The sequence below is a fragment of the Microtus oregoni genome, unplaced genomic scaffold, assembly GCF_018167655.1.
Source record: "Microtus oregoni isolate MIOR12 unplaced genomic scaffold, Mior012 000006F_ref0000085, whole genome shotgun sequence".
Classification (NCBI taxonomy): Eukaryota; Metazoa; Chordata; class Mammalia; order Rodentia; family Cricetidae; genus Microtus; species Microtus oregoni.
The window spans coordinates 18,656,385-18,682,617 of NW_024543065.1; the positions used below are offsets into that span (position 1 = coordinate 18,656,385).

Sequence of the window (26,233 nt, forward strand, 5' to 3'; positions counted from 1 at the left end):
ATAAGTACTGGAAGAAATATTTTAAGATGTAAAATTTAAGAATCTAAGAAAGATTTCCCGTTAGAATGTTACTTCTTTCTGAACTAGTATGTGTGCATCTAAGCACAGACGAAAATTTCTCAAGACTGATTGCCATTCTCTCCGTGCCAACTCACACATCCCATCCTGATGTGGTCATGTGCTTGCTTACGGAGACAGCTGTCACTCCGCAGGGTGCCACACTAATGCACGCAGTGGACAAGGCTGCTCACGATTTCCTCCCTAGCCACTGTTTGTCATCTTTATTTATGTGTTCGTTTATAATCCATGATGTCCTGCTTTCAGGTGTTAAGCAAGCCCTACGTTGTCTTTACCTCATGACTCCCAATCATCACCCAGTAAATTCTGATCTTTGAGCCACCTGCAAACCTGCCTCAGCCCACATATGCCTCTTTCACAAAATAATTTCCATGTATTTATTTTTATTTTATGTCTAAGCATTTCCCCTGTACAAAAACTGTGCACTACATTTGTGCAGTGGCTGCTGAAGTCAAAGGGCATTGAAGCCCCTGGAATTGGAATTACAGGTTGTGAGCCACTGTGTGGGTGCTGGGAATCAAATTTGGGTCCACTGGAAGGCAGTCAGCGCTCTTAACTGCTGAGCCATCTCTCCAGCCCTCCACTTACAGTCCTTAAAATATGTTTCACAACATGTTTGCCATTGGAAAGATGACTTGGACTTTCCTGTATGCTAGCACATTCAAAAAGCTCTGTGTTGTGTTGGAGATTTCCTTGGGAAAACAACACACATACCCGCTCACTCCAGAACGGGAGCCTGTCACAGACCAAAGTAACAATTACACCAATGCCAAGTTGTGGAAATGATGAGTGATTATTGGGGTCCCTAGCAGGAGCTTAGATGAGGAGTAACAAGGAGCAGCAATGACTCAGAAGCAGCTGCATCTATAAAAAGCCCACCTCACCAAAGCTGCAGCGGTAGCAAGCACTCTGCACGGGCTGCAAGCAGCTGCATGGGCCTGAGACTCAGACCCACAGCTGGGCTGGCCAGAGCTCCTGCCCCAGCCACTTTCCCTGCTTCTGTGATGCTGGGGAGGAGCCTCTGAGAATTGCACAAGTGTTCCCTTCACCACACCTGTGACATTTTGCTTACCTCCTGAGGTCCCTGAGCTCCTGCAGGGACTTACCAGAGAACACTCTGGGTTGCCTTATCTGTACCACTTACCCAAATAGTGTGTTTCTAGCCTGCTGCCCCCTTCCCGTGTTGCTACCCAGCTAACATACTAATTGTGTAAGGTCAAACCAGATCCTTCCAGAACAGCCTATCTCTTACATCAAAGCATTTTTTTTTTGAAAAAAGATTTAAGGGAAACAGATCAAGGCCTTGCTCAGCCATCATCCAAGAAGCTTCTTCCTGCAGCTGATGGGAACAAACACAGAGACCCGCAGCTGGACAGAGAGTGAGAGACCTTGGAACACTCAGCCCTAAATGGGACGTCTTCCTCAAATCCCTCCCCTCAGGGCTCAGGGAACCCTGCAGAAGAGTAGGTAGAAAATGTGTAAGAGCCAGAGGGGATGGGAGATACCAGGGTGGGGGGTGGACTGTGAGGAGACCGTCTACATCAGCATGGTCAGTGTGTGTATGAACTCACAGAACCTGAGGCAGCAACCTCAGTGCCCCCTGGGCCCTGCACCAGGTCCCCTGCTGTGCATTGCGGCTTCCAGTTTAGTGTTTTTACAGGACTCCTGAATGCCAACAGTGGATCTCTTGAGTTCTCTTTCTTCTGTTTGTTTTGTCCAATTCTGACCTGTTTTTGTTTATCTTGTTGTATTTTATTAGAAGTCTGTTTTTGTTTTTCCTAATGAGAGACAAAGAGTGGATCTCGATGGGAGGGGTTGGAAGGAGTAGAGAAAAGGGAAAAACTATTTTCAATAAAAGAAAAAAAATGTAAGCTCCTTATCTTAAGGAGCTTAGTGACTAATAAATATATTTATGAAAGTGAAAAATAATGTTTTGCTAAGATGACCTCTCTGTTCCTTATTTATTGCAAAAGGATTACATTTCCTACCGTAACTATAGTTCACCATCTTAATGAAAGTACAGGGACAACCTGTGCGGAAACGGTGACATCGCATCCGGGACTGCCCTCCTCAGACAGGGTAACCCTTGGCTGCCCCTAGGACCTGGGCTTTCAGAAGGGTCTTGTCTTCCCCCAAGATGAAACGCTTCCCTACTGAAAGTGTATGTTTGTGAAAACGCAGACCACCTGCCTTCCTTCCGGAACTCTGGAAGAGGGTGCCCTATTGAGAAGGACCTGGGCTCCGAGTCTCCCAGGAGCCTCCCTCCAGACTTTATTTCCTTCTGTTGTCACGGCTTGTAGAGGAGTTTAGCATGTCCCGTGTGCAGGGCCCTGGGAAGCCAGTGCCTCTAGCCCTGTAGACTCCTCTCGCACACTTTTCCCTCAGTAGATTGGGATTTAAGTATTTTCACCATAATAAGCCATGGCTATGTTGTATACCAACACTGTGGCTACTCCTAGAATTTCTTCCAACTTCAGTTTGTCAAGGAGGTCCCCAACAACCCTACCACAACCTTCCTCATTGTACATGGCAGAAGCAACGCTCTAACCAAGCTGTGTGTGGATACGCACCTCTGTTGTGTTTAGATATTCCTTTCCTCTGCCCAGAATGTTCGGTTCCCCTCTACTCTGCCATTATTTTTAACTGGTATGCTCTTCAGTTAGCGTCAAGTCCAAAGAAAACTCCATCCCCCAAACTCCAAAAGGCAGTTCATGTATCCAGAAATGAGCTCAGCCTGGACTAAAGAGGATTTTTAGGAAAAGCTAGAAAAGCTAGCATTCCTTGTAAAGGAACTTGTAAAACTGCTTCCTCTATTCCAAAAGGAGTCATTTCCCTTACCTCCGGCAGGAGGACATACGGCTACCTGTGGTACCTACAGCAGCATAGCAAAGCTCCCTCTGGCCTCCAGGCTCTTTCTATATCACATGTACATATTAAACATTTCAAAATCCAAGCTAGTGTCCTAGCCCATTTCCCTTCCTCCCCTTCCCTTAACTCCCACCAGCTCATGGGATTCCCTCCTCCCAGCTACTCATTCCCTTATAACCCACTATTCCTGCAGACTGCTCTTGCAGGTGTGTTTGCTCCCTCTGCGCTGTTCCTGCTTCTCTCGCTGTGTTTTCTCTGTTCTTTGTCCACTGCTTTCCCCCCTTCTCCTGAAGACAGCCCTGGCCATGTCCAGTCAGCTGACCATGTTCAGCCTACTTCTTTCTCTCTCTGCCCTGGACTTTTTCCAGATGCCTCTGGCTGTTTTCTCTCTTATATCTAAAATAAAAACCTTACCCTTACACACACTATGGAGTGGTCATGGTGTCAGTTTATACACTTAGGAATTACTTTCTCTCTAAAGTTTCCCCTTCAAAGTTTATCCATTCCCTGCCTAGATACGGCCCTCCCCCTTTCTGTGCCCAATTTTGAGGAGTAAGTGGTTCCTTATTTGGTGCTGTGTGTCATTAAGACAAGCTTCATACCACATCTTGTTGTCTGTGGGGCCCAGGAGTTAAGTAGCATGCCCAGAAAAGAGATACGTCCTTCAGCAGATATCATTGTAAATGATTTTATAATCCAGTTATATTCATTTTGTTCTTATAAATTCTCAACTACATTCCACTGTGAATTCCTGAAATGTTATAGAATTTTTTGTATTTTAATATAAAAGAATGAAAATTCAAGAGAATGTTTGCTTTATCATGCCAAATTATCATTTCTGTCATGCTTTTCTGGTTTTCTAAGATAACTTAACCAGCCAGTTATCTCTCGTGATTAAGAGCATTGTCTAATGGCTATATCAGAATGATTTGATATACTCCATTTAATATTAAATGGTATTACAGTTAACTGTGATTTTTTTAAGTGGAGAGATCATTTGCAAATTAAAATGTTAATATAATCATTTGTTTCTTGCAATCTTAAGGTATATAGTTCTTCAATCTTACTAAGTTTTAATTTTTTTGTCTTTCTAAGGAATTGGAGGAACAATACAAAAAGGAGAAACTGAGTCTGGAAGAGGATAAAAATCAACTTCAACTAGAGCTAGAAAATGTAAAGCAAGTGCTGGAAGACAAGCTGACTTCAGCCAATCAGGAGGCAAGCGCTCTTTAGGCCTATCGCCTGCATTACACGTACGCTTTGTAGTAACTTAATCTGGTGGCAGGATAGGTAGGTGAGCAGAACTGTTCAGACATCTTGAATCGGTGCTAAATTTTCATAACACTGTATTTATGTCCCATTAGGTAAATATTTACCATCAAAAACATGAAACAGCAGGGGTTTGTGGAGAAATACAAACCCTTGGAGACTGCACCTCCCCTGGTGGAATGGGAGCAACTGTTAGGGGTGTAGATTTCTCTACACTGCACCTCATTTTAGAGAGAGAGAAACTTTGTAAGGTCCAGATCCTGACTTCTGAAACAAATTGTTGAATCTATATGAAAATATTATTTAGCCTGAGAAAGAAAAGTCTAAGGATAGAATATTAAAAAACACCAGAAGTCAAAAAAATAAACTTGTAAGTAAATGTATATGTAAAGATGTTTATAAATTATGGCTTTAGCTCCTCCTCTGTCTCCATCGAGGCAATTGCTAAATGCTTCCCTAATATTTACCTTTCTCTTTCCAGTTCATCCCTCTGTGGCAACTTGGCTGAGCTTCCTCTAGTTCTCTAACTGGCTTCTTGTCTTTGCCCCTCTCATTTGCCAGCTTTTCCCTGCTCAGTGATCTCATCGCTCCCCACAGCCCTCTCCTGCCCTGTTCTATTACTCTGAATCGCCCGCAGAAACCACACAGAAGGCACAAGCTCTGGAGTTTGCTCTCTGCGTCCTTGGATTGTTTTTAAATGTTTATCCAGGGAAAATAAAGCCAACTGCCTTGGAGATGATAAAGGCTGTGGTGGATACTGATGGCAGCCCGGCCTGTCTTCTGTTGTCCTAGCTAATCCGCGCAGGCTTCACGGATGCATTTTCTCAGCAGAATCCACACAGTTACCCACCTGTACTCATTAGAAGGCCCTTTAGTGACCATCTGTTTCTCGAGCAGGCTCCTCGGGCTTCCTCCTCCATTCTAAATGGCTGGTCGTAGCATTTTCCTAGTCTGCGTTCTGAAACTTCTCTGAGAAGAGCTGCAGTGCATATCTAACTCACTTTTCTTGGCCACATTTTCAACTATGTTTCAGTATCCTGGCGATGCTTTGGCGCAGGGTATTATGGCTCCCTGAGAATTTGCTTGGCCCGGTGCTCCATCTGCTTCTGCTTCCCCTTCAGACTTTCTCCTGTCCCGCTGACTCAGATCTCCAGGGATCGATTCCCAGTCTGCTTCCTGAACTTAAAATGAAGGATAGTCACATTTCCCAGTTAACCAAGGTTTTCTTAAAACTCATTCACAAATCATTAGTGAAAACAGATTATAAACACATTATTATGCATATAAATGTATTAATGGTGGAAAATGAAACAATGGACATATTATGAATATTCTAATATAAATAAGTGTATAAAATCATAAGGAGCGATTCTTTGGGATTTTTGCACCTATCCATCAGTGACTCTGAATGTCATACGTTGCAATGATATGATTAGGAGCTCAGGCTCACCTCTCTAAGTCATGCCTCGTGTGTCCCTGTGTCCTGAGTGTTAGTGCACCTCTATGTGGGCCACAGCAGGACCGGCTGGCTTTTTCAGTTAAAGACAAAACTTCTGTCTTTAGAAAACATTCCATATGTAAAAGAGAAAGGAAAAAAATGTGTAACTGGTTGATAAATTGCACAAACAGATTCTTGTCTTTACCACCTTTAGAGTGTTTACAAAACAGTAAGGAAAACAGGCACCCTGTTTTGTTTTGTTTTTATAAACAAAAGAGAAATAAGAAAAATAAATTTAAAATTAAGAACTAGGAGTCCATAAACTGCCACTCCGTGAGCATAAAATTAACTGTGATAAATTGAGGCCATGCAGTGTTGCTGAGTGTAGAGAGAGATAAACACCCGGAAGCCGCCAAGGGCAATATGAAATCCCATAATATTTCTGGAAAGGGCTTAGCAGCCTGCGTGGGAGCCTTGGATAGACATGCCTGTTGACAGCAGCTTCAGTTTTGTGTTTCTCATAGAAGCAAATAATGAAGGATTATTGAGAAAATGTCAGCACTGTTTATAGGAGAAATTCAGAACTGGTTAAATTTCCGCAGAACTCTTGTTTTCCTAAAAGAAAGGAAGTCTTTTTCTAATTCACATAGCATCATCTGCGTCTCCCCATGTTCTGGAGTTGTTTGCAGGCCTGTGGGAATTGCCTCTTTCTGCATGGAGGCACCACATGGCCTACTGGTGGCCTGGCGATAATAGTACAAGGTCAGGAAAAGGCTGAGATACTGGTTTCCTTGCAGGTTAAATGCTTACCTAATGAGATGTTAAAGATACTTTATCCCTTGATCAGTTAAGTATATATGAAGTATTTTAGTAGTGACTCTTTAATTTTTTTTTAGAAAATGTTGGAAAGTTGGGTACAAGGAGCTCTTACATTGTGATTGTACTGATAATTAGTGTGGTCCCTGCAGTGATGAGGGGTTTCACAAAATGAGATGTTTATAAGTCTAGCTAGATGCATACTGCAAAAGGAAGATAAATGATTGACAGGAAATGAACAAGAGGGAAAACTGAGGAAATATTATACAAATTCATGGGAACTTTCAAGATACTATAGGAATGCCAGTATAGATGTGGTACTGTAATAACTACAGGATAGTATTGCTTACTATTTCCCAGACATTGATTCATATTCTTCTCTCTTCTATCCTTAATACAGCTAGGACAGTAGATTCTAGTCACTAAGTCACTGAGGAGTGATGGAATTTGTCTGTGTCACATACTTAAGTGGCTAAGATCAAAATTTCAGTCCGAGCGATATTATTTTAGCTCAGGACCACAGTACTTTACCCTTCAAACAAATACAGAGACCAAGGGAGAGAGATTACCTAGCTAGCTGGAGAGTTAGGCTGCCTCTATGTCACAGAGGTCCTGTGAAATATCTTAAATATTAGCATGATGGAAGGCTGCTAGGAGATGCTAAGCACACATATGTGAGAACTTACTTCATGTCCATATTCATCATTTATAAAAGTTCACTGTGTGCTTCCTAGGAGAAGGGATTGGAGAAGAGACCCTAGGGAGGCTGTGTCTACCTTCTGTATTCCCTTAGGGGTCATAATAAGAAGAATCTAGGTTGTTCCCTCTCTGTTGCAAAGAGCCGAAGTTCCAATGCAAACCAACAGAAGGACAAAGGAAATATATCTACCCGTGTGATTCAAAATATCAACTTCAAACAGATTAGATTCTGAACTGAAATTGGTGATACTAGGACCGGGTTTCTTTGTCTCCTCTTGGATTTGCCTTCTTGGTGTTCTCCATTTTGACTTTATTCTTTAGTCATGTATTACCCTGGACAAGGTACAGCTGACAAAGGAGTTTCCCTAGGAGACCCGTTTTCCCTTTCACAGTCTAAGATCTCTATGAGTGATGTGTTCTTCCCCATAACTGCCCCTGAATCATTCCCAGTGGATAGAAAATGAGGCAACTGTATTGGGTGAGACTCTGATCAAGCTGATTATCTGGAGTTTATCTGATTCCTGCTGAGATCACAGGGTACCAACGGGGAAAGAGAGTAGATCTTCCACCTGCCAAAAGATATTTTGACAGTGACAGACAACAGTTGTTTTTAAACATAACCTGTCCCTCAAATAATGAAAACCCAGAGATAGATATTGGGGTTCAAGCTGAAGATCAGAAAAGCAAAGGAACCGAATCATTGGAGAAGTCTTACCTCTACCAAGGCTGGGTAACTGCAGACTGAGCCCTGAGCCTCTGTCTCTCCCGTTTTATATTCCCTCTAGTATTGGGATTAAAGGTGTATGATTCTCTAGTACTGGGATTAAAGGTGTGAGCCTCCACCACCTGGATCTGTTTCTGCATTGGTCTTGTGTCAAGGATGACCTTGAACTCACAGAGATTCATCTGCCTCTGTCTCCTAAATCCTAGGATTAAAGGTGTGTGGCACCATTGTCTGGCCTCTAGTGGCTTAGTTTTACCCTCTGATCTTCAAGCAAGCTTTATTTATTAAACCATAAGTAAAATCACTATATTAACCCACTTGTATTAAACTCATAGAAAACAGTCACCTATTCTTACTGTTTACTTGAAATTTTTATTTAATTACATTTAACTGTGCACAATTTAAAAGTTTTTGCTTATTTAAATATTTATTTCCTCTTTAATTAAATTCTTTATTTCCTTAATAAACTTCCCTTTATCCTTCATGTACTACTTATAATATTATTCTTCATACATTTTTGAATGTTACATATTCATGTAGCACTTAACTGAGAACTTGCTAGATTGTGGAAGAATGTTTCCATGTTATTAAATTTGGTTATTATTTTCCTTTTAAATTTTTTAAAATTTATGTATATGTATATAAAATTTATATATATATATATATATATATATATATATATATATATATGGGTGTCCTACTGTATGTTTCTCTGTACCACGTGTGCCTGACACCTGGAAGACAGAAGTGGATGAGGGTGTCAGGTAGCACCTTGAAACTGGTGTTACAGACAATTGTGAGCCGCCTAGTGGATGCTGGTAATTGACACTATAGCCTCGAACAGCACGTGCTTTTAACTGCTGAGCCATCTCTCCAACCTTTCTTTAAAAATGTTTTTAAGCCATTATCTTATCACGGTGCCCAAACTAGCGTTACCTCACTATGTAGCCTGGGATGGCCTTGAACCATACAGATACTATAATTGTAAGCATAGCCCACCATGCCTGGCTCTGTTCTTTCCATATGGATTGTCCCTTATATCTTTTCTAGTTACTGTCTTTCTCTATATTATGTAGTTATTAACGTAATACCACAGAATGGGGATTATTTCTCCTGGACTTAAGGCTAGACTTTCTGCTAAGTTCAATGATATCACAGCTGTTACAACTAACTTTCTTACATTCATTTACCACCTCCATGCAGAATTATTGACAAGCCAGATCAGCACAAAAGGTTGAAAAAACACAGTATGAAATATAGAATACAAAATGTGGATATTAAAATAGTGGCCGGTAAAGTTTTAGACCACTGTAAGTAGATGCTATAAATGAGCATGTCATTAGCCTTTAAAAATCAGGAAAGAGGGTATATTTTTATGAAAATTTGTATTTTTAAAATGACTCAAAGCACCTAAACAATTTACTAGACCAGTTATAACCACAAAAGAAAACAGTCCACCATGTGTCTAGACAGGCATTAGGTTCAGAGAATTTTTGAATTCTTTAGCTATGAATATATGATAGAACACAGAAAGGGGGGTCTTCTTAAATCATTTTACAAAGTTTCTGACCATTTAGAGACACTAACCAGGTAGCAGAATCGCTCACACCTACCTCCAGACTCATTTAGCACGTGCGCATAGAGACGCCTGCACAGAAAGAGCAGGAAGGCGTGTGCTGAGAAGAAAGCGTGCCGCCGAGGAAGCTGAGGAGCAGGTTTTGTGTTTTCCTTTGAAAATGTTAATTGTAAGAATATTTTCCAGGAAAAATATGCATGTATTTTAAAGAAATCTTGTCCATTTTTTTCTTCATAGCATTTTCTTAAAGTATTTCATTCTTTGATTTTGGCTCATAATTAAAGGATTTGTGTCAATTTAGTCAACAAATTGTCCATTTTCTCTGGTTCCAACTCAAAAGTTTCTTTCCTAAGGTGACTTCTGCATGAAAACACGAAAATCAATTGGTTCTCTAGATATATTTAAGAGCTTGCCAATATTGACCCAAATGCATGAAGACTTGACTTGTGATATATAGATGGTTAAATTTTAAAGAAAGCTTTGAAACAGTTTATTTTTATCTTTAATGTAATCTTTATCTTACGTCAGCTCCTTTTATAGGCATTTTATTATCTGATATGACCTGGAATTTTCTTTAAACCAAGAGCACAAGGGAAGTTGTGCCTATGTCCTTGCATTATGGTCCTAGAAAGTGGAAACTGTAGTCATGGAAGTCTTTTCAAAACAAAACAAAACAAAAATGACAGATGCTAAAGATTATCATGGCTAAGTGGTTCTTTCAAATTCATGAAGAAGGGATCCCATTTAGTCAAGTCAAAAATAAGGATAAACTCTTCAAACTGTGAGACTGGCACTGGTCTACCTTGTATGACGTATTAAAAATACTCTGTTCACTCATAGATTGGTCGCCTCCAAGATCTGGTAAGGAAAAGTGAACAAGGTCTTGGCTCAGCTGAAGGACTCATTGCTAGTCTTCAGGACTCCCAAGAGAGGCTTCAGAGTGAACTGGACCTGACGAAAGGCAGGCTAAAAGAGACCAAGGAGGCCCTATTAAATGTTGAGGTAATTGCTTATTTCTACTGTAATCTAAATGTCTAAATATAAAAATATATCTGGACTGCTTTGCTTAAAGCCTATGTAAGCACCCTTGTATATAATTAGTATATTAGTTCCCAGGAACCCCACTAAAAAGTAACAAATGCTGTGACTTGAGCCCAACTGAAATGGGTCATCTCTTTGTTCTAGAGCTGGAAACCTACGATGAATTCTTTTGTATCTAAGAGGGAACCTTTCCCTTCCTTGCAGCTTGTTGTAGCCCCAGAGAGTGTCCCACATTTAGTAACATCATTTCTGTCTCCTCCTGTCTCCACATTATCATCTTAGAAGTGTGCTAGTCATACTGGATTAAGGGCTCAGTTGCTCCCATGTGGGCTCATTTCAAGCAAATAAAACTGCATGGGCGCTCTTTCCAAATAAGTTTGCATCCTGAGGAAGACAGAGTGTAAGGGCTGAGATTTCAGGGAGGCTTTTTACGGACACAGTTAAATCCTGGATAATTAGTGTGTGTAAGGTTTTTTCCTGGTTAAAGCTGGAACTTTCAAGTATAGCAAACAAGAGTTCTCTGTGATTTACAGGTCACGGAAGTCCCTGCCTTTCCTCTCCCTCTCCTGGAAAGTATAGCAGAATTTCAGGACCTATAAAATTGGGCAGACTCTAGATGAGGGTTTTTCATATCCTCTCTGTGTGATGATCTGGAGTGTGGGCTCCAGAGTCAGGCGGGTCTGGTCTGTCCTGTGAATTCTGTGTCTACCATTCTGTGTGGGCAGAGATACATTTCCTCCTTGACATTTCAGTAAGGCATAGAGCAGCATAATAATACTTTTCATATCACAGTTATAATAATTAAAAAGATAAGCTGTGTACCGTACAGTGCTCAACAAACTGTAAACACTCGGTATTGGTTTTAGTACTAATATTAGCTTTTAGCTTAAAACTGGTGACACTTCAAGGTGTATTACCTGATGCACCATCTATACTGTGTGTATATGATTCTATTCATGTTTTATCTAGGGAATAATTGAGTGTACTTTGAATATCAATTGCATTTCATTTTTGAATCATTTTCAGATAGATGGCTTCTGTTTACCTTTCTCTAGTGGCTATATGATACAACAGTGCTAATATGATGAAGAGTAAGTCTGGATTTAGAGTTACTGTAATATTCAATATAGTTAATGTATGCGATGCCAAGCATTACATATAATATCAGTGGTAGCAGTCGTCCACATAAGGCTGAATAGAATGGCTAATTCATATTAAGAGGCGTTTTGTACATTGGCAAAAGTAAAAGGAAGAAGGTATTTTAAATTGGTAAATCTTTTGCATTGAAAGTCACACATGACGTGTGTGTGTATTTGTGTGTGTGTGTGTGTGTGTGTGTGTGTGTATTTATATGGTACCTCATCTTGATATATACCCCATTCCTAATTTTGGTGTATTTCATCCTATAACTGCAGCCTCAGGGGATCTGATACCTATGAGGGCATCTGAATTCACGTGCCCACACACTTAATTAAAAATAAATATTAATGCAGAATTTCTTTAAATAAGAAATACTTTAAGAAATTCTCTGCTATTTAATATTACCTTCTGTGGAAAAAATGGTCCCTAGAGGCTGAGCAGTATTCCAGAACAGTACCTGAATTCAGGTTCTAGTAGTTACCTTTTGCTGGCTAAGTGAGCCGAGTTGAAAGGGAATTTCAATATTGACTTTTTTTTTTGTCGTTAATCTGAATACAACTTTTAAAACTGTCTATCCTGTACTGTCAGCCAGAGAGGTGTCCAGAAATGCCCATCACAGTGACCGAAGGATAGGTTGCCACCGACCATCTCATTCCATTGAGCAGCCACAGCACTGACAGTGGTCTGTAGTTGCGGGGTTTTGTCAGGTGGTCACCTATAAGCCCCAGCTCCAGGGAATCAATCTGCAAGGATTTCCTATGTATCATGTCAGTATCTGAGCATTAAGCTCATGGCCTGTGGCTTAAGTTACATAAGAAAATATCCAGTAAACTTAAATTCCTCGTAATTCCTTAATCATATTAATGGTATACTGATGTAATGATTAGGCTTTAGACAAATGACCTGGTTTTGAATATGAATGCGAATTAACTTCAGGAATGAGGAACATGGCTATATGATGTATGTTCGTGGCTAAAAAAATAGCTTTAATTATATAAGTTTAAACTGTTTAAATAATATAAGCTTTGATTTTAAAAATGAGGAAAGAACAATTAAAATATAGGATGTGTTCCGCCTATTCAGTGGAAGTGTCTTGACTAGTTCTCCTAGCTAGTGTTATCAACGGCTCCTGTAAGGTCTGCATCAGTGTACTCTCCTGCGGCAGCAGTGCCTGGGCTTGTGGGAACCAGACCTCATTCATGTTTCTGTTCTGCAGGCTGAGCTAGAACAAGAGAGGCACCAGCATGAACAAACACTTGCTGCCATGAAGGAAGAAGAGAAGCTGAGGGTGGACAGGATGGCCCATGACCTAGAGATAAAGTGGACTGAAAATCTCAGGTACCCGGGGCTCTTCAATGCAGTTTTACCGGGACAGAGGAGAGGGAAGTGTCCCTGTTGTAGGCTCCTCATTACAGATGTACTAGGGTGTTTTAGGTTAATTTTTCTCATGATTAAATGCAGGGAAAATACAGGACTTTTTTTGTTTGTTTGAATTCAAATTTACTCTTTAAATTTAATTTTCTTGAAAAAATATTATATATATATATATATATATATATAGAGAGAGAGAGAGAGAGAGAGAGAGAGAACTATCCTGAAATTAGAAGACTCATTTATTCTCATGCCTATTCTGCCAATGGTAGATTGATAAGTGGTCTTGTGGTTAGTTTATTGGTTTCCTGAAAGATAGCCTGGTGACACGGACTCGCAGAGGTGACAGTGAAATGAGCTTTTAGAAACCACCGTGAACCACTCAGAGGATGTTGATCGAGGGCAGTGACTCTCCTTACAAAGCAAATGCCTGTGTTTGTTACAGACAAGAGTGCTCTAAACTTCGCCAGGAGCTAAGGCTTCAGCACGAAGAGGACAAGAAGTCTGCGATGTCTCAACTGCTGCAGCTGAAAGAGCGAGAGAAAACTGCTGCCAGGGATTCTTGGCAGAAGAAGGTGGAAGACCTTCTAAACCAGGTAGATTACAGTCTGCACCCGCGGACGTTTGTCTCCTTGGCACTCTCCTGTCGGCTAAACAAACCTACTGCGTGTCAGTTCATTGTGTTTTGTTTTCCATAGGGCAAACTTAAACATTTTAAATGTGTAAAACCACACAGACATAGTCATATGAAACATTGTACTAAGAAATGTATTGCATGTGTGACCCTAAGTTCTGAGAAAATTTCATAATTTTTTAGTTTTTGATTTGAGCCGAACACATCAACTTTACTTGGGAAGGTCAGCTAATTTTTGAAACTGTAAAATCATTTTGTTTCTAACCCTAAGATGCCATCTGGGCAACAGAAGATGTTTATAGCAGTGTCCTGATTCCCTGAAAACATTTACCCAAGTGAGCAGTTGTGTCTGTGGTGAGGGTTTATGACTGAAGTCCTGGAAGAGTATGGCATAAACAAAGGTAGTATTTCTAGAGCTATCTTATTTCCAAAACACGAATAACTTTAATTAAAATAGTTTGTCCATTTTACTTACTTACACAACCTGGGACTTTATGAACTTTTTATACTGGTAAATCAGTAACTGAAAGGCCTGACTGTGTGCACCACCAAGTAAGGGAGATCCTGATAAAACAGTAACTAAAAGACCTGACTGTGTGCATCACCAAGCAAGGGTAGATGGCAAACTGTAAGTAATTAAATAGACTTTGTGTATATAACCAAGCAAGGGCAGAACTTAGGCATGAAACAACTCCTAATTTAGTGCTGAAAACCTATTGATATCTTAGTCTTTTAATTTCTGTTTATGATGGTGAAGAGTTTCAAAATAGAATTCAAAATAGGCTTTCTATAAGGTGATTGTTATATATACAGAAACATGCATTGCCCTCTTAGAAGTGCTTGAGGCCTGCCCATCTGTGTCTGGTTTCTATAATTTGTAATGAAGCTCAGAAAAGGTAGAGGGAGAGGGAGGGGAAGAGTGAATGAGAGGGTGTGTATGTGTTTGTGTGTGTGTGTGTGTGCGCGCGCGCGCGCATGCACGCACACATGCGCGCTTGTGAGGTCAAATCATTTGGAACCTTTGAAATAAGAACAAGCAAACAACTTTCAGTAGAGGCTGGCATCATATTTACACAGCTCACTGGTAACCTGTATACTTCTTTTACATTCTTATTTAGGGACCAGAAAGGGCAGATTTTCCTGAGTGATCTACCTCTCTCCTTCTGTCATGCTCTGCCTCTAGACAGATGTATTCGGCTCAGTTACACAATAAAATGGAAACCATCCCTAAAGTCTTTCTGATATTTTTTTAGCCAGCAAGTACTAAACACGGGGATTTTAGGGACTGAGTTTATATCAAAGAAACCTCACCACTTGCCCCACCATTTTTCTTTAAATATATCTTTATTATTTTCTATCACATGCTGTTCCTTTGTGCACACACACCACGTGCCTTGTGCATGTGTGGAGGTCAGAGGACAGCTTTCAGGACTCAGTTATCTCCTCCCACCATGTGGAGTCCAGGGATTGAACTCGTGTCGTCAGACTTGATGGCAGATACCTTTGCCTGTTGAACCATCTTGCTGGCCCTGTTTTCGTTATTCTTGTAATCTCATGTATTCAGTTCTCAGAGGTCATCCTTGTTCCTTTTTTCCTTTCTGTCCTCCTCCCTCCCTCCTTTCTTTTTTCCTTACTTTCTTCTTCTTTGTGTTTCTACAGTACTTATTCCTAAGAGGTTATTTTAATATTTTGTTTGCCCCTCTTTGTATCCCATGATTATATTTTAACTGATTTTTGTTGTTGTTGTTGTTGTTGATGATGATTGATAGTGGTGATGGTGGTGATGATGGTAGTGATGCTAATGATGATGATGGTGATGACGATGATGGTGGTGATGGTGGTGATGGTAATGATGGTGATGTTGGTGTTGATGGTGATGATGATAATGATTGATAGTAGTGGTGGTGTTGGTGATGGTGATGATGGTGGTGATGGTAATGGTGGTGTTGGTGGTAGTGATGATAGTGATGACGATGATAGTGGTTGTGATGGTGATGATGATGGTGGTGGTGGTAGTGGTGGTAGTGGTGGTGATGATGATGATTGATAGTGGTAATGGTGGTGGTTATGATGGTGGTGGTGATGATGGTGGTCGTGGTGGTGATGGTGGTGATGATGATAGTGATGACGATGATGATTGATAGTGGTGATGATGCTGGTGGTGTAGGATCTCCTTATGTTGCCTAAGCTGATCTGCAACTTTGGGCTCAAGTTCCCTTTCTCTCTCAGACCCCCAAGTGACCAGGCCTACAGTTGTGTACTAGCAGGCCAAGCTTAAGGGGTTACAGAATAGTCCAGTGCAGGCTGTACTTTCTCAAAAGCAAAACCACTAGGCTCCCATTCTGGAATAATATCTGGAAAGTTGTAAAGAAAACTCTTTACTATATTTTCTGTTCTTAACCCGGTAGTATCATCATATATTCTTTTATTTCTCTCTCAAGGCAGATTTTATTGTGGTTCCAAACTGAAGATTCATTTATTTATTTTCATTTAGGACATTAGCTGAGAAATTAAGGAAACTGAACTGACCACTCAGACATACCTATGGAATATAGGAGTAATATAAATTCTCTCAGATAATGTGGATGGAATGGCTAGAACTGGAATCCATTATTATCTGTAATTAGCCAGAGTCAGAAAGTCAAATAGCACATATTCTCACTGTGTGTGTGTGTGTGCGTGTGTGTGTGTGTGTGTGTGATGAAACTGGCAAGGGGATCTTGAGAGGAAGAGGTCTAAAGAGAGAAGGGAGTAGGAAAAATAGAGGGAGCTAGAAAACATATAGAGTGAAAGCAGAAGGGGCTCAATTTAGGGACGAAGCAGAGAGAGGAAAAGGGGAAGGCGGAAGAGGCAAGGTGTATACTATTCAAGGCATAGTGTACTTCTAAGTAATTCTCCAGCTAGTCCACACCTTCTGGAGTTCTGCTTCCTCCTGGTTTTCTGTGAATAATCAGCCTGTGGGCAGATTAAGCTGTTGATTAAATGAGGACCCTTCAAAACTCAGTTGTCTCTAAAAATGCCCTATTGTCACACCCAGAAATATGCTTTCGTTCTCCTAGGTATCTCTCAGTCCAGTCAGCTGTCATGGTTAATCATTATCCAGGGGCCCTCTCCTGAAAACGCTACAAATAATAGGATTGCAGAATTTACATGCCATCATGTTTGCAAATTACTGATAGTAAAACATTGCCCTGCTTTAACAAGGTTTAGAAGGTTTAGAAGGATGATGACTGGCTAGATAGCTCAGTAGGTAGAGGTGCTTGATACCAAACTTGAGGACCTAAGTTTGATCCTGTTACTCATCTGGTGGTAGAAGATGGGTAACAGAATCCTGCAAGTTGTCCCCTGACTCCTGCAAGAGCTCTGAGGACCCAGGCCCCCTCTTCTCACAAAATAAATAAATCGTATGTTAAGAAGAAGTTATTGAAAAACAAGGAGCAGGAATCATTTCCTAAGAGCATTGTTTTTTTATATACAATGATCTAAATTTCTAATTCGATGCAATATTTTAAGGAGATTGTTTTCACTTTTCCTCAGTCATTTGAAAGTCTGACTTATTCTCCTCCTTCGGGAGGAGAAATCATGAAGCGTGGTGCTTACATCTGCAGCCCAGCACTCCAGATGCTGAAGTAAAGTAAAGTAAACTCTGAGTTGAAGACTGTCCTGAGCCACCATGTTCAAAACAAAAAAATGAAATTTTTTTGAAACACATTACATATTTAGTAAGCTTTTAACACTGAAGCCTCTGAGTCCACTCAGTGAACTGGTGATGGCTCACCCCCCCCCCTTGAAAATTACAAAGCAACTTTAAGACCTTTGAAAATGATGAGTCTGTAGGACATCAGTTTTGTTGGTATGGATTATAGAATTATGGTATGGATTATATTTCACATAGAAGCTCTTAGTTTGTACAGTGTCCTTAGGCGGGCACTTGCAGTTTGGCTTGTATTCAGTAACAGATGACCACAGACCACATCCTTAATAAACAGTGGAGCTTGGTTTCTGATCGCTGCGAAGGCTAGGAAGTCCAAAGTTCAAGGTTTCTGCACCTTTAGCCTGGCCAGGGCCTACTGGCTTTCTCTCACTGCATCCTCACACAGTGGAAGGGCCAAAGGATCCACTTCCTAATTAATACTACGCCATGGGAGGTTAGGGTTTCACCATCTCTGCTCCCCAGTATTCATGCCATCCTCACATGCAGAATATACTCATTACTTCCCAAAATCCTCCCAAAATTCTATCTCATTCCAGTGTCAACCCAAAGGCGAATTGTGCTCCTGCCGCAAAGCTGTGGAGCTGATTAGTCAGCTTCTCGCACGCTAACAAAATATCTATCACAATGATAAAGTGTGAAGTTTATTTTGACTCGCAGCTGATGGAGGAAGGTCATTGGCTAATAAAGGAACTGCCCTGGCCCATTTTATTGGTTAGAGGATAGGTGGGAGGAGAAAACAGGACAGAACGCTGGGAGGAAGAGGAAGTGAGGTCAGAGACTCGAAAGCTCTCCTCTCAGCAGCAGACGCCTGAGAGAGACGCCATGCCCTGCTCCTGGGATGAAGCTCGACCCAGGATGGACTAGGCTAGAATCTTCCCGGTAAGACCGGTGCTCACCGATTATTAGAGATGGGTTGATCGGGATATCAGAATTAGCCAGTAAGGGCTAGGGCAGAAGGGCCAAGCAGTGATTAAATGAATACAGTTTGTGTGTTGTTATTTCAGAGCATAAGCTAGCCGGGCAGGCGGCCGGGGTGCTGGGAACGAAGCCCTGCCGCCCCATTACTACACGCAGCTTTAGAGATTTCAGCCCATTGCTGAGGAGACTGGTAAGGCTTCTGGTGTGGTGCCAGGCTGTCAGTGGTTGAAAGCGTGTCATAGAGGAATCTTCAGGGCCGGAAGACCGGAAATGAGAAAAGAGTTCGAGTCCTATCCTTTCCCCTTCAAGGGCTTGTCTCCAGTGATACAAGGCTCTTTACTCAACCACTTCTCTCAGAAACTTCACCACCTCCTAGGGGTACCACCTCCAGGAGCATCACCTTAAGAGCCAAGTCTTTATCGCATGGATTTTCAGGAGACATTTACCATCTACGCCATAGCACTAAGTAGGTTTTAAGCATCCCACCTACAAATATGGGAAAGGAAGAATATAGGCATTCCATTTCCCAAAGTGAGAAATAAAACAGGAAGGAATGATTTCAAGCTGCAAGGCAGATGCATAGAGTGAGATCTAAGGACTTGAGAGCCGCCTCTCTACGCCTCTGCCCTCTGGTGCCACTGTAGCTAAAGTCCCAGTCTCCAGAGACAGTCGGTTAGCAGTCCTGGCCCTAAAGCTTTGGAACCCCACCACCAGATTTCGGAGTCTTGGCTTGCTAGCCGTGAGGCACTGGGTTTCTCCTTGAGAAACCAAACACAGATGGTTCACTTTCAGGGCCTTCCTTCCTTCCTTCCTTCCTTCCTTCCTTCCTTCCTTCTTTCCTTCCTTCCTTCCTTCCTCCCTCCCTCCCTCCCTCCCTTCCTCTCTCCCTCCCTTCCTTCCTCTCTCCCTCCCTCTCTTCCCCTCCACTTTTTCCTCCTCATCCTTCTCCAGTTTCTTTGCTCAAATTCTATTCTTTATTCTCCTCATGGACACATACAGACAGATGCCTTCAGCAAAGGTTGTGGCCTCTTTGTGTGAAGGATTTCCTTTCCTCCAGTTTTCAGCACTCTAGTCGTCTTTTCCACCTGAGGCCTTTTCCAGATTGCTTTACTGTCCTTGTTTCTACCAACCTTTTATTTTCCCAGCATTCCTTTAGTGTTTCCTAAGATGACTGGCACTTTTCTGCACCTGTCCACTTTCTTTCTGCGCCCCACCACTAGGCCCACACTAATACAGGCTTCTCAGTACCTTATCCTAAACCACTTCCACATTTCTAGGTTAGAACAGCACCCTCACTTCTTGGTGCCAATAGTCCTGGGTTAGCCTGGGCTATACTGAAGGAATGCTGTAGATGTTAGCTTTTGAATGTAAACATTTCTCACAGCTCAGAAAGCTGGGACATTCAACTTCAAGGAGCTAGCTTCCTGGTTTGTAGACAGCCACTATCTGCCGGTGCTCCAGTGGAAGGCACAGGAAGCCCTCTGGGGAAACTTATATGAGTACACTATCTACTAATGAAAATGTTGTCCCTATGACCTAATCCCTGCCCAAGGTTCTGCTTTGTAACACTATCCCATTGAATGTTGGGATATCAGCAGAGGAGTGTGTGGGTTGGGAACACAAACATATAGTCTATAGTTTTTGAAGATCCCCAGCTTGTCTTGAGATGTATATAGCTCTGTATGTCAGTGATCTTCGATGTCAAATCCAATCTTTCACCCTTCAACTCTAGGAAACTGTGTTCTGGAATATCTTAGCCTTCCTGGCATAGTCAGCCTTGTGAAAACATGTTGTTTTATGTGTATGACTATTTTGCTGTGCATGTAGGTGTGTATACCATGTGTGTGCTTCTACCATCAGAGTCCCTAAGAGGGTGGGCATCAGATTCCCTGGAATTGGAGGTACAAATAATTGAAAACTATTATGTGAGTTTGGGGACCTGAACCTGGGTCCTCTGTAAAAGCAGCAAGTGTGCTTACCCTATGAGCCAGATCTCTAGCCTCGTAGTCAACCTTTTGACATTAGAAAACATTGGAGTTCATGAAGCTAATGTTAGAACAGAGAATTTAAAAGAAATAAAAACCATCTCTTGCCAGGCGGTGGTGGCGCACGCCTTTAATACCAGCACTCAGGAGGCAGAGGCAGGCGGATCTCTGGGAGTTTGAGGCCAGCCTGGTCTACAAGAGCTAGTTCTGGGACAGGAACCAAAGCTACAGAGAAACCCTGTCTCGAAAAACCAAAAAAAAAAAAAAGATCATCTCTTGTTTCCCTATCTCAACACTTATCTCAAGGCAGTTGTAATACAAAACAACCAGGCCCTTTTGTGGTTTTCCTCTATTCCTTGGAGGACATATGCCCTGCAGCCGTGTGTGTGTGTGTGTGTGTGTGTGTGTGTGTGTGTGTGTGTGCAGCACTTGAGTAGCTAGGAGAGCATTAGAGCGTCAGTAGCCCTGTGCCCTCTGTGCCTTCCGGCAGCCATCACCGTTTACACTGGCCTCGGTTCTCACCCCCTCTCCTTAAGAATCCCGTAGAGGTAAGTAGACCGACCCCCAGATCTATCGGATCATTTTAGGGACTGTGTTCAGATCATTTACACCGTGTCTTGAATTTCTTAAATCAAATTTCTTCTCAGAACTGTTTTTTGTGAGCATGTTCTAGTTACTGTTCAATGTTTCACCCTCCTTTTTGAATCTCTCTTTCTCTCACTTGGTTGGTTTCTGAACATTCCCCTTTCTTCTGTGATCTTTTTTTCATAGCGGCACTCTCTGGGTGAAGCTTTGCATAAATCTATCAACAATGTAAGTGAGCGGCACTTACAGTTTGTGCACAAGGCATGTGCTACCTTTAATTTTGCGTAATAACACTGCTTTGAAGCTTTAACTTATACCAAAATACATTATGGCATTCAATAAGATTTTTTTGCATATGGGTACTAATAATGTCTAACTTTCAACCATTCATTCGTGTGTTGTTGTGCATACATCTACCATATTGTCTTACTAAGTGTTTTAGGATGAAGCTAAGCTAGATTTTCGTCTTATGCATAAAATTCATTAATGTTAACCTTGAAAGGTATGGTGATATTCTTGAAAAGTATTAGCTAATTGATTATCATTAACTGCAAATAAATGCAATTTTTTTGAGTTAAAAGTTTATTTTTGGAAAATGTATCAATAGACTCTACTCAATAAGAGCAAGCATTTGAAATTTCATAATAGCTAAATGTGTTTTATATTTTAATGTCCTAGTTTTCAACACATGAAAAGCAAAATTATGTAAATCCCCTCCCTAAGACTTAGAAAAAGTATTGTCTTTTACTTTTGTGTAGACACACATGTACAAAAATTAAGCTTCAAGATATTATTCCGTGTTTCCACTCAGAAATAATTTGTACATGAAGGAAAACAATAAGATTTATTTTCATACCAAATGCATTACTACCTTATCCTTCATGATAAGATTACAGAGTTGAGTATCTCTGAATCAGTTCCTTGGTTCCTCGATATCTCAGGCAGAGGTCCACACACTTCTCTTGGAAAATGGCTATTGTTGGATTTTTCTTTCCTCAGGTTGTAGAGAATGAAAATATTGCAGTTGGTGCTGTCTCTGCTGCTGTTCTGTGAGACGCCCAACCCTGGAGTGTCAGACAGGGCCGCAGCTGTCCTCCAGTGCACTTAGAAACAGAATGTAGCCTGTCCGTGCCTCCCCAGGCAGATCAAAGTTCGAGTTTAGATGTGTCCTGTGAAACGCTAATAGTCTCAATTTCTACTACCTGAGAAAGGAAAGTTTTACTTGCTTTTCATAGTCAACTTTTTTTCAACATAAAAAGCAGTTGAAAAATAACTGTGATCAGCAGAATTTTCTTCATATGTTTTAAAATAAGTAACAGATGATTATCTCAATTTTGATAAAGCTACATTAAGATATTGTTAACAATAAAATCTCATAACATGGAATAAGAATTTTGACTTGATCATTTCAGTTTGGGCTCTACTAATATCAATCCATATTTTTTGACATATTTATTGATTGGGATAGAAATAATAAACCAGATGTGATTGTTTTCTAAATGAATCACATTGTACTTTAGAATATTTGTGAAGACATAACTATTCCTCTTAGTGGTTAAAAAGGTACTAATTAAGTAAAAATCCACTCACTGACTTATATTATCAGACATTATTTTAAGCGTATATCGGTAACTCAATGGGAATGTCTTTATACATTCTCTAAGTAAAAAAATAGCATGAAATGTTATTAACACAAATAATCCTCATTATGTTTAACCCTCTATGTGACATCATGGTTGTCACTGGTCACCTTTCACCCTCATCACCCATAACCAAGATGAGCTGTTAGCATACAACATTGGGCAGGCTGGCATTGTCACCCACCATATGCTGGCCTGGCTTCCCAAGTTCCTTTCTTAGCAAGAATCAGCCTCTCTGTAGGTCATCCTTAAAAAAAAAAAAAATGAGTGATTCTTAAAACGTCCTATAGATGCTTTCTAGTTTGTTTTAGCTTAAGATTGAGGCAGTAACTGGGAGTGTATTTTATAGTATCTGCAGGAAAATAAGAAGTGTCGCTGTGGCTCTTAGTTGCTAGGTTTAGTTTAGGATTTTCCAAGGAAACCCTTTCTTGGAATTGCCAAGTGAAAGTTTTTCAGAGTTACCATAATTTCATGACCTGAAATATACTTTTTTAAAATATGTTTTAACTGAAATATTTATTACTTTCCCTTCTCCCTGCATCCTTTAATAATAGCAAATTAGTAGTCGTTAAGAAATAATTAACTGATTAACTGTCTCAGTACCTTCCATCACTGTTCATGGAAATGTATCTAAGTCATTGACATACTAAAAATTATTCTGACTGTTCTCTACCAGGCCTAAGTTAGCAGGTTTCAGCGTTGCTAGTATTTGAAAGTATGGTACTGTATACCTTACAATTAAGCTGATATGACTTTCAACAAGTTATGTATTGGTGGTAAAAGAGGGGCCTGTGTTCTTCAAGATGGCGGCATGACTTAATCCCAGCAGAATCTGACAGTTCTGCTAACTGACATTGAAGAAAGGGGGAAGAGCAAGGCATATGACTGCTTGGGGCGGGGCATTTAAAACACTAGCAAGGTCTTTGGCATGCCTGTAATTTTAGCACATTACATTAATAGAAGCAGAAAGATCAGGAGTTCCAGGCCATCACCCAAGATATAGGAGACCCTGTTATAATAATAACAGTTTTGACAATAAAAAAGAGTGGGGAGAAAAACATCTGTGTATGTCAGTCCTGAATCTGTAAATCCAAGACCAGCCTAGGTAATATGAGACCCTGGCTCATTAACTACAGACAGAACAAAAATAATGAGTCATAGCTGAATACCATCAATACCTTATGAATGTCATTTTGGAAGGAAGAAAAATAAAAACATAAACTCACCATTCTCTCTAAAGGGAAAGTCATTAACATTCTCAAATGAAGCCCGGTGCTCTCATTCTGAGGAGGCCACCCACAGCTGGCCCTGGGAATGCGACGTTGTCAACCCCTGCAGTTGGCACCCCTTCAACACTCCGTAACCAAAGTGGTGTTCTCTTTTCCTCCAACACATGTGGGATGTATGTCCCCATCAGCAGCTTCAAACAGTAAATACTAAACTGTTGGGTTTTTTTAAAGTATGTCCTATGTCCACCTAGAAATTGTGATATATAAAATATAAATCAGTATTTTACCAGATAAGTTATCTATATTTGATGACCACTGTCCACTGGTACACGACAGACTTTTCTATGTAACCAAATAGGTCATTGTACTGAGACAGACCTAGATCAGGTTCTTTACCATAGAGCAACATCTCCAGCCAGAGATTTATTTGATGCGCTCTAGAGTGTGTACCGTATGCTGTGCACACTTAGACTCCAGTAGTTAGGAGCAAACCTGTTGGTCAACCTGGAGCCAATTCTGCTGTGCTGAGCCAGAGTCTCAGGGCAGCAGGAGAGATCACTGTGAGACAGAGCTAAGCTTGATCGTCATTCTCATCTCTCAGCATGAGATGAGAATGTCTCATGCTGTCTTGGGGGCAGGTTGCTTGTGTACATTGTATGTTCCTTAATTCCTGTAAAAAGATTGAAGAAGGGGAAAAACTAATATTGCATTAAAAAAAAGAAAACCAAAAAACGTAGGTTAATATTGTACCCGCGTTGGGATCCTGTCACACCAGGCACCCTCAATTCGAAGTGTTTGCTTTTAGAGTTAACGATACAATCTGCACATAGTTGAATACTAATAAGGTACTAAATGCCTAGATTAGCTCAAGTATTTATGTTGACCAGTTTCAACACACACATGGTAAAGGCCCAGGGCCTGTGCGAAAGGCTCCACCGAGAGGTGAGATGACGTCTCCCATATTTAAAACAAAAAGGACATGTATTTTAATGTTTTCTTTTTGACATCTCTACAAAATTCTGTCTTTAATGCCATATTTTCTAAAAGAGAGCGAAACCTTTATTTTCAGAAAGTATTGCTAAAGAGTGGAGGTCAGAGGAAGGCACCTACTCAATGTGCAGTGAAACTTGTTAAATGGTTGCTAGAGAGTGTGTGTTACTTCCTTACAGTACACCTGCATAGACTACACCTGCATAGACTACACCTGCATACACTACGCCTGCATACACTACGCCTGCACAGACTGCACCTGCATAGGTTACATCTACATAGACAACACCTATAGACTACACCTACATAGACTGGTGAGAGATTTTAAAATAATGATTCATTATTTGAAAATAAAGATTCTCATGTTTGTTTTTAAATGGGACTGGCAAGATGGCCTAGCAGCTAAGATCCCTGGTTGCTGTTCCAGAGGACTTGGGTTCAGTTTCTAGCACCCACGTGGCAGCTCACAGCCTCCCTGTAACTCCAGTTCCAGGGGACTCCTCTGGCCTCTGCAGTGCTACATCATGTGGTCCCCAGACAGACGTGCAGACAGAACACCCATACGCATAAAAATAATTTTTTTGAAAAGGCGAGGGATAAAATGTCCAAAAGTTTATCACATACAAAGACACAAATACCATACATACAGTCCTTAACTTGAGTATAGTATATAATTCAAAGCAGCTGCTGTTTCTCCTTCACTGTTCAACGTGTCTTTCTAAATATTCTGTGTCAAGGCTGTCCAAACATTTAATGCAGACTCCTTCCGTGTTGTATTTTGAATCAATGCTGTTTGATATCAATATGTATGTATAAACTATATTAAAGTCAGGTGCTTAAATAATGTCTAGAAAGCATTAGTTCATGTTACACTGCTTTGCTCATGATCTGTTCTTTTCAATGGTATGCAATCTTCCCGCTAAATAAAGGCTGACTTATTTCCTGCTGCCCTACTAATGTGTTCACTGACAGCGCTGTGTTGCATGATAAAGCTTTCTGCATATAATTCACATTACCGCACTGAGCATGAGTGCAAAGACTTTGGAGTTTGTGTGCTTCCAAAGTTCAGAGAACAAGACAAGTATACTTGACTACTAAGCTGCATGGTGCTTTCTACATACAGTGTCTGTTGCTTCCTAGAGTGTAGATTCAGATTCAGAAAATAATACTTTGGAGTTCTCTTAAGGTAAAGTATATTACATTGTAATATGTTAAAGCTGGAGAAAGTTTAAACTGTTTATATTTTAAATGCATAATTATATTACTGTGCCAATTCTCTTATTTTAATGTTTTTCCTCATAAGCCTCACCTTTAAATAGTTTAAGCATAAGTCGATCTATAGTCAGATTAATAAAATTTGATGCAGTTGTGGTTCATGGGAGGCAATTTACATTAAAAGTAGGTATCACACCAATAAAACACACACAAGGCCAAGTGATTGGGTAGCTTCTTACTAACCCTAAGCATTGAGAGCAGCAGTTCTCAGCCTGTGGGTCCAGACCCACCTGCAGATGAGA

The 26,233-nt window shown here is 40.7% G+C and overlaps 1 protein-coding gene across 11 annotated transcripts in view; it reads left to right on the forward strand.

Moving 5' to 3' along the window:
- The window catches only part of Fam184a (family with sequence similarity 184 member A), a 132,914-nt gene that overhangs the window by 72,813 nt on the left and 33,868 nt on the right, over window positions 1-26,233 (forward strand). For 8 of the 11 annotated variants that reach the window (XR_005974556.1, XR_005974557.1, XM_041654948.1 and 5 more), the window contains exons 6-10: window positions 4,042-4,164; window positions 10,309-10,470; window positions 12,866-12,987; window positions 13,466-13,616; window positions 21,044-21,085. Coding sequence is in view for 9 of the 11 variants with exons in the window: in XM_041654948.1 (XP_041510882.1) it covers window positions 4,042-4,164; window positions 10,309-10,470; window positions 12,866-12,987; window positions 13,466-13,616; window positions 21,044-21,085 (600 nt within the window). In the remaining 2 variants the exon portion in view is untranslated. The remainder of the gene's footprint in view (window positions 1-4,041; window positions 4,165-10,308; window positions 10,471-12,865; window positions 12,988-13,465; window positions 13,617-21,043; window positions 21,086-26,233) is intronic. The other 3 variants (XM_041654949.1, XM_041654952.1, XM_041654953.1) reach the window with 1 other exon arrangement.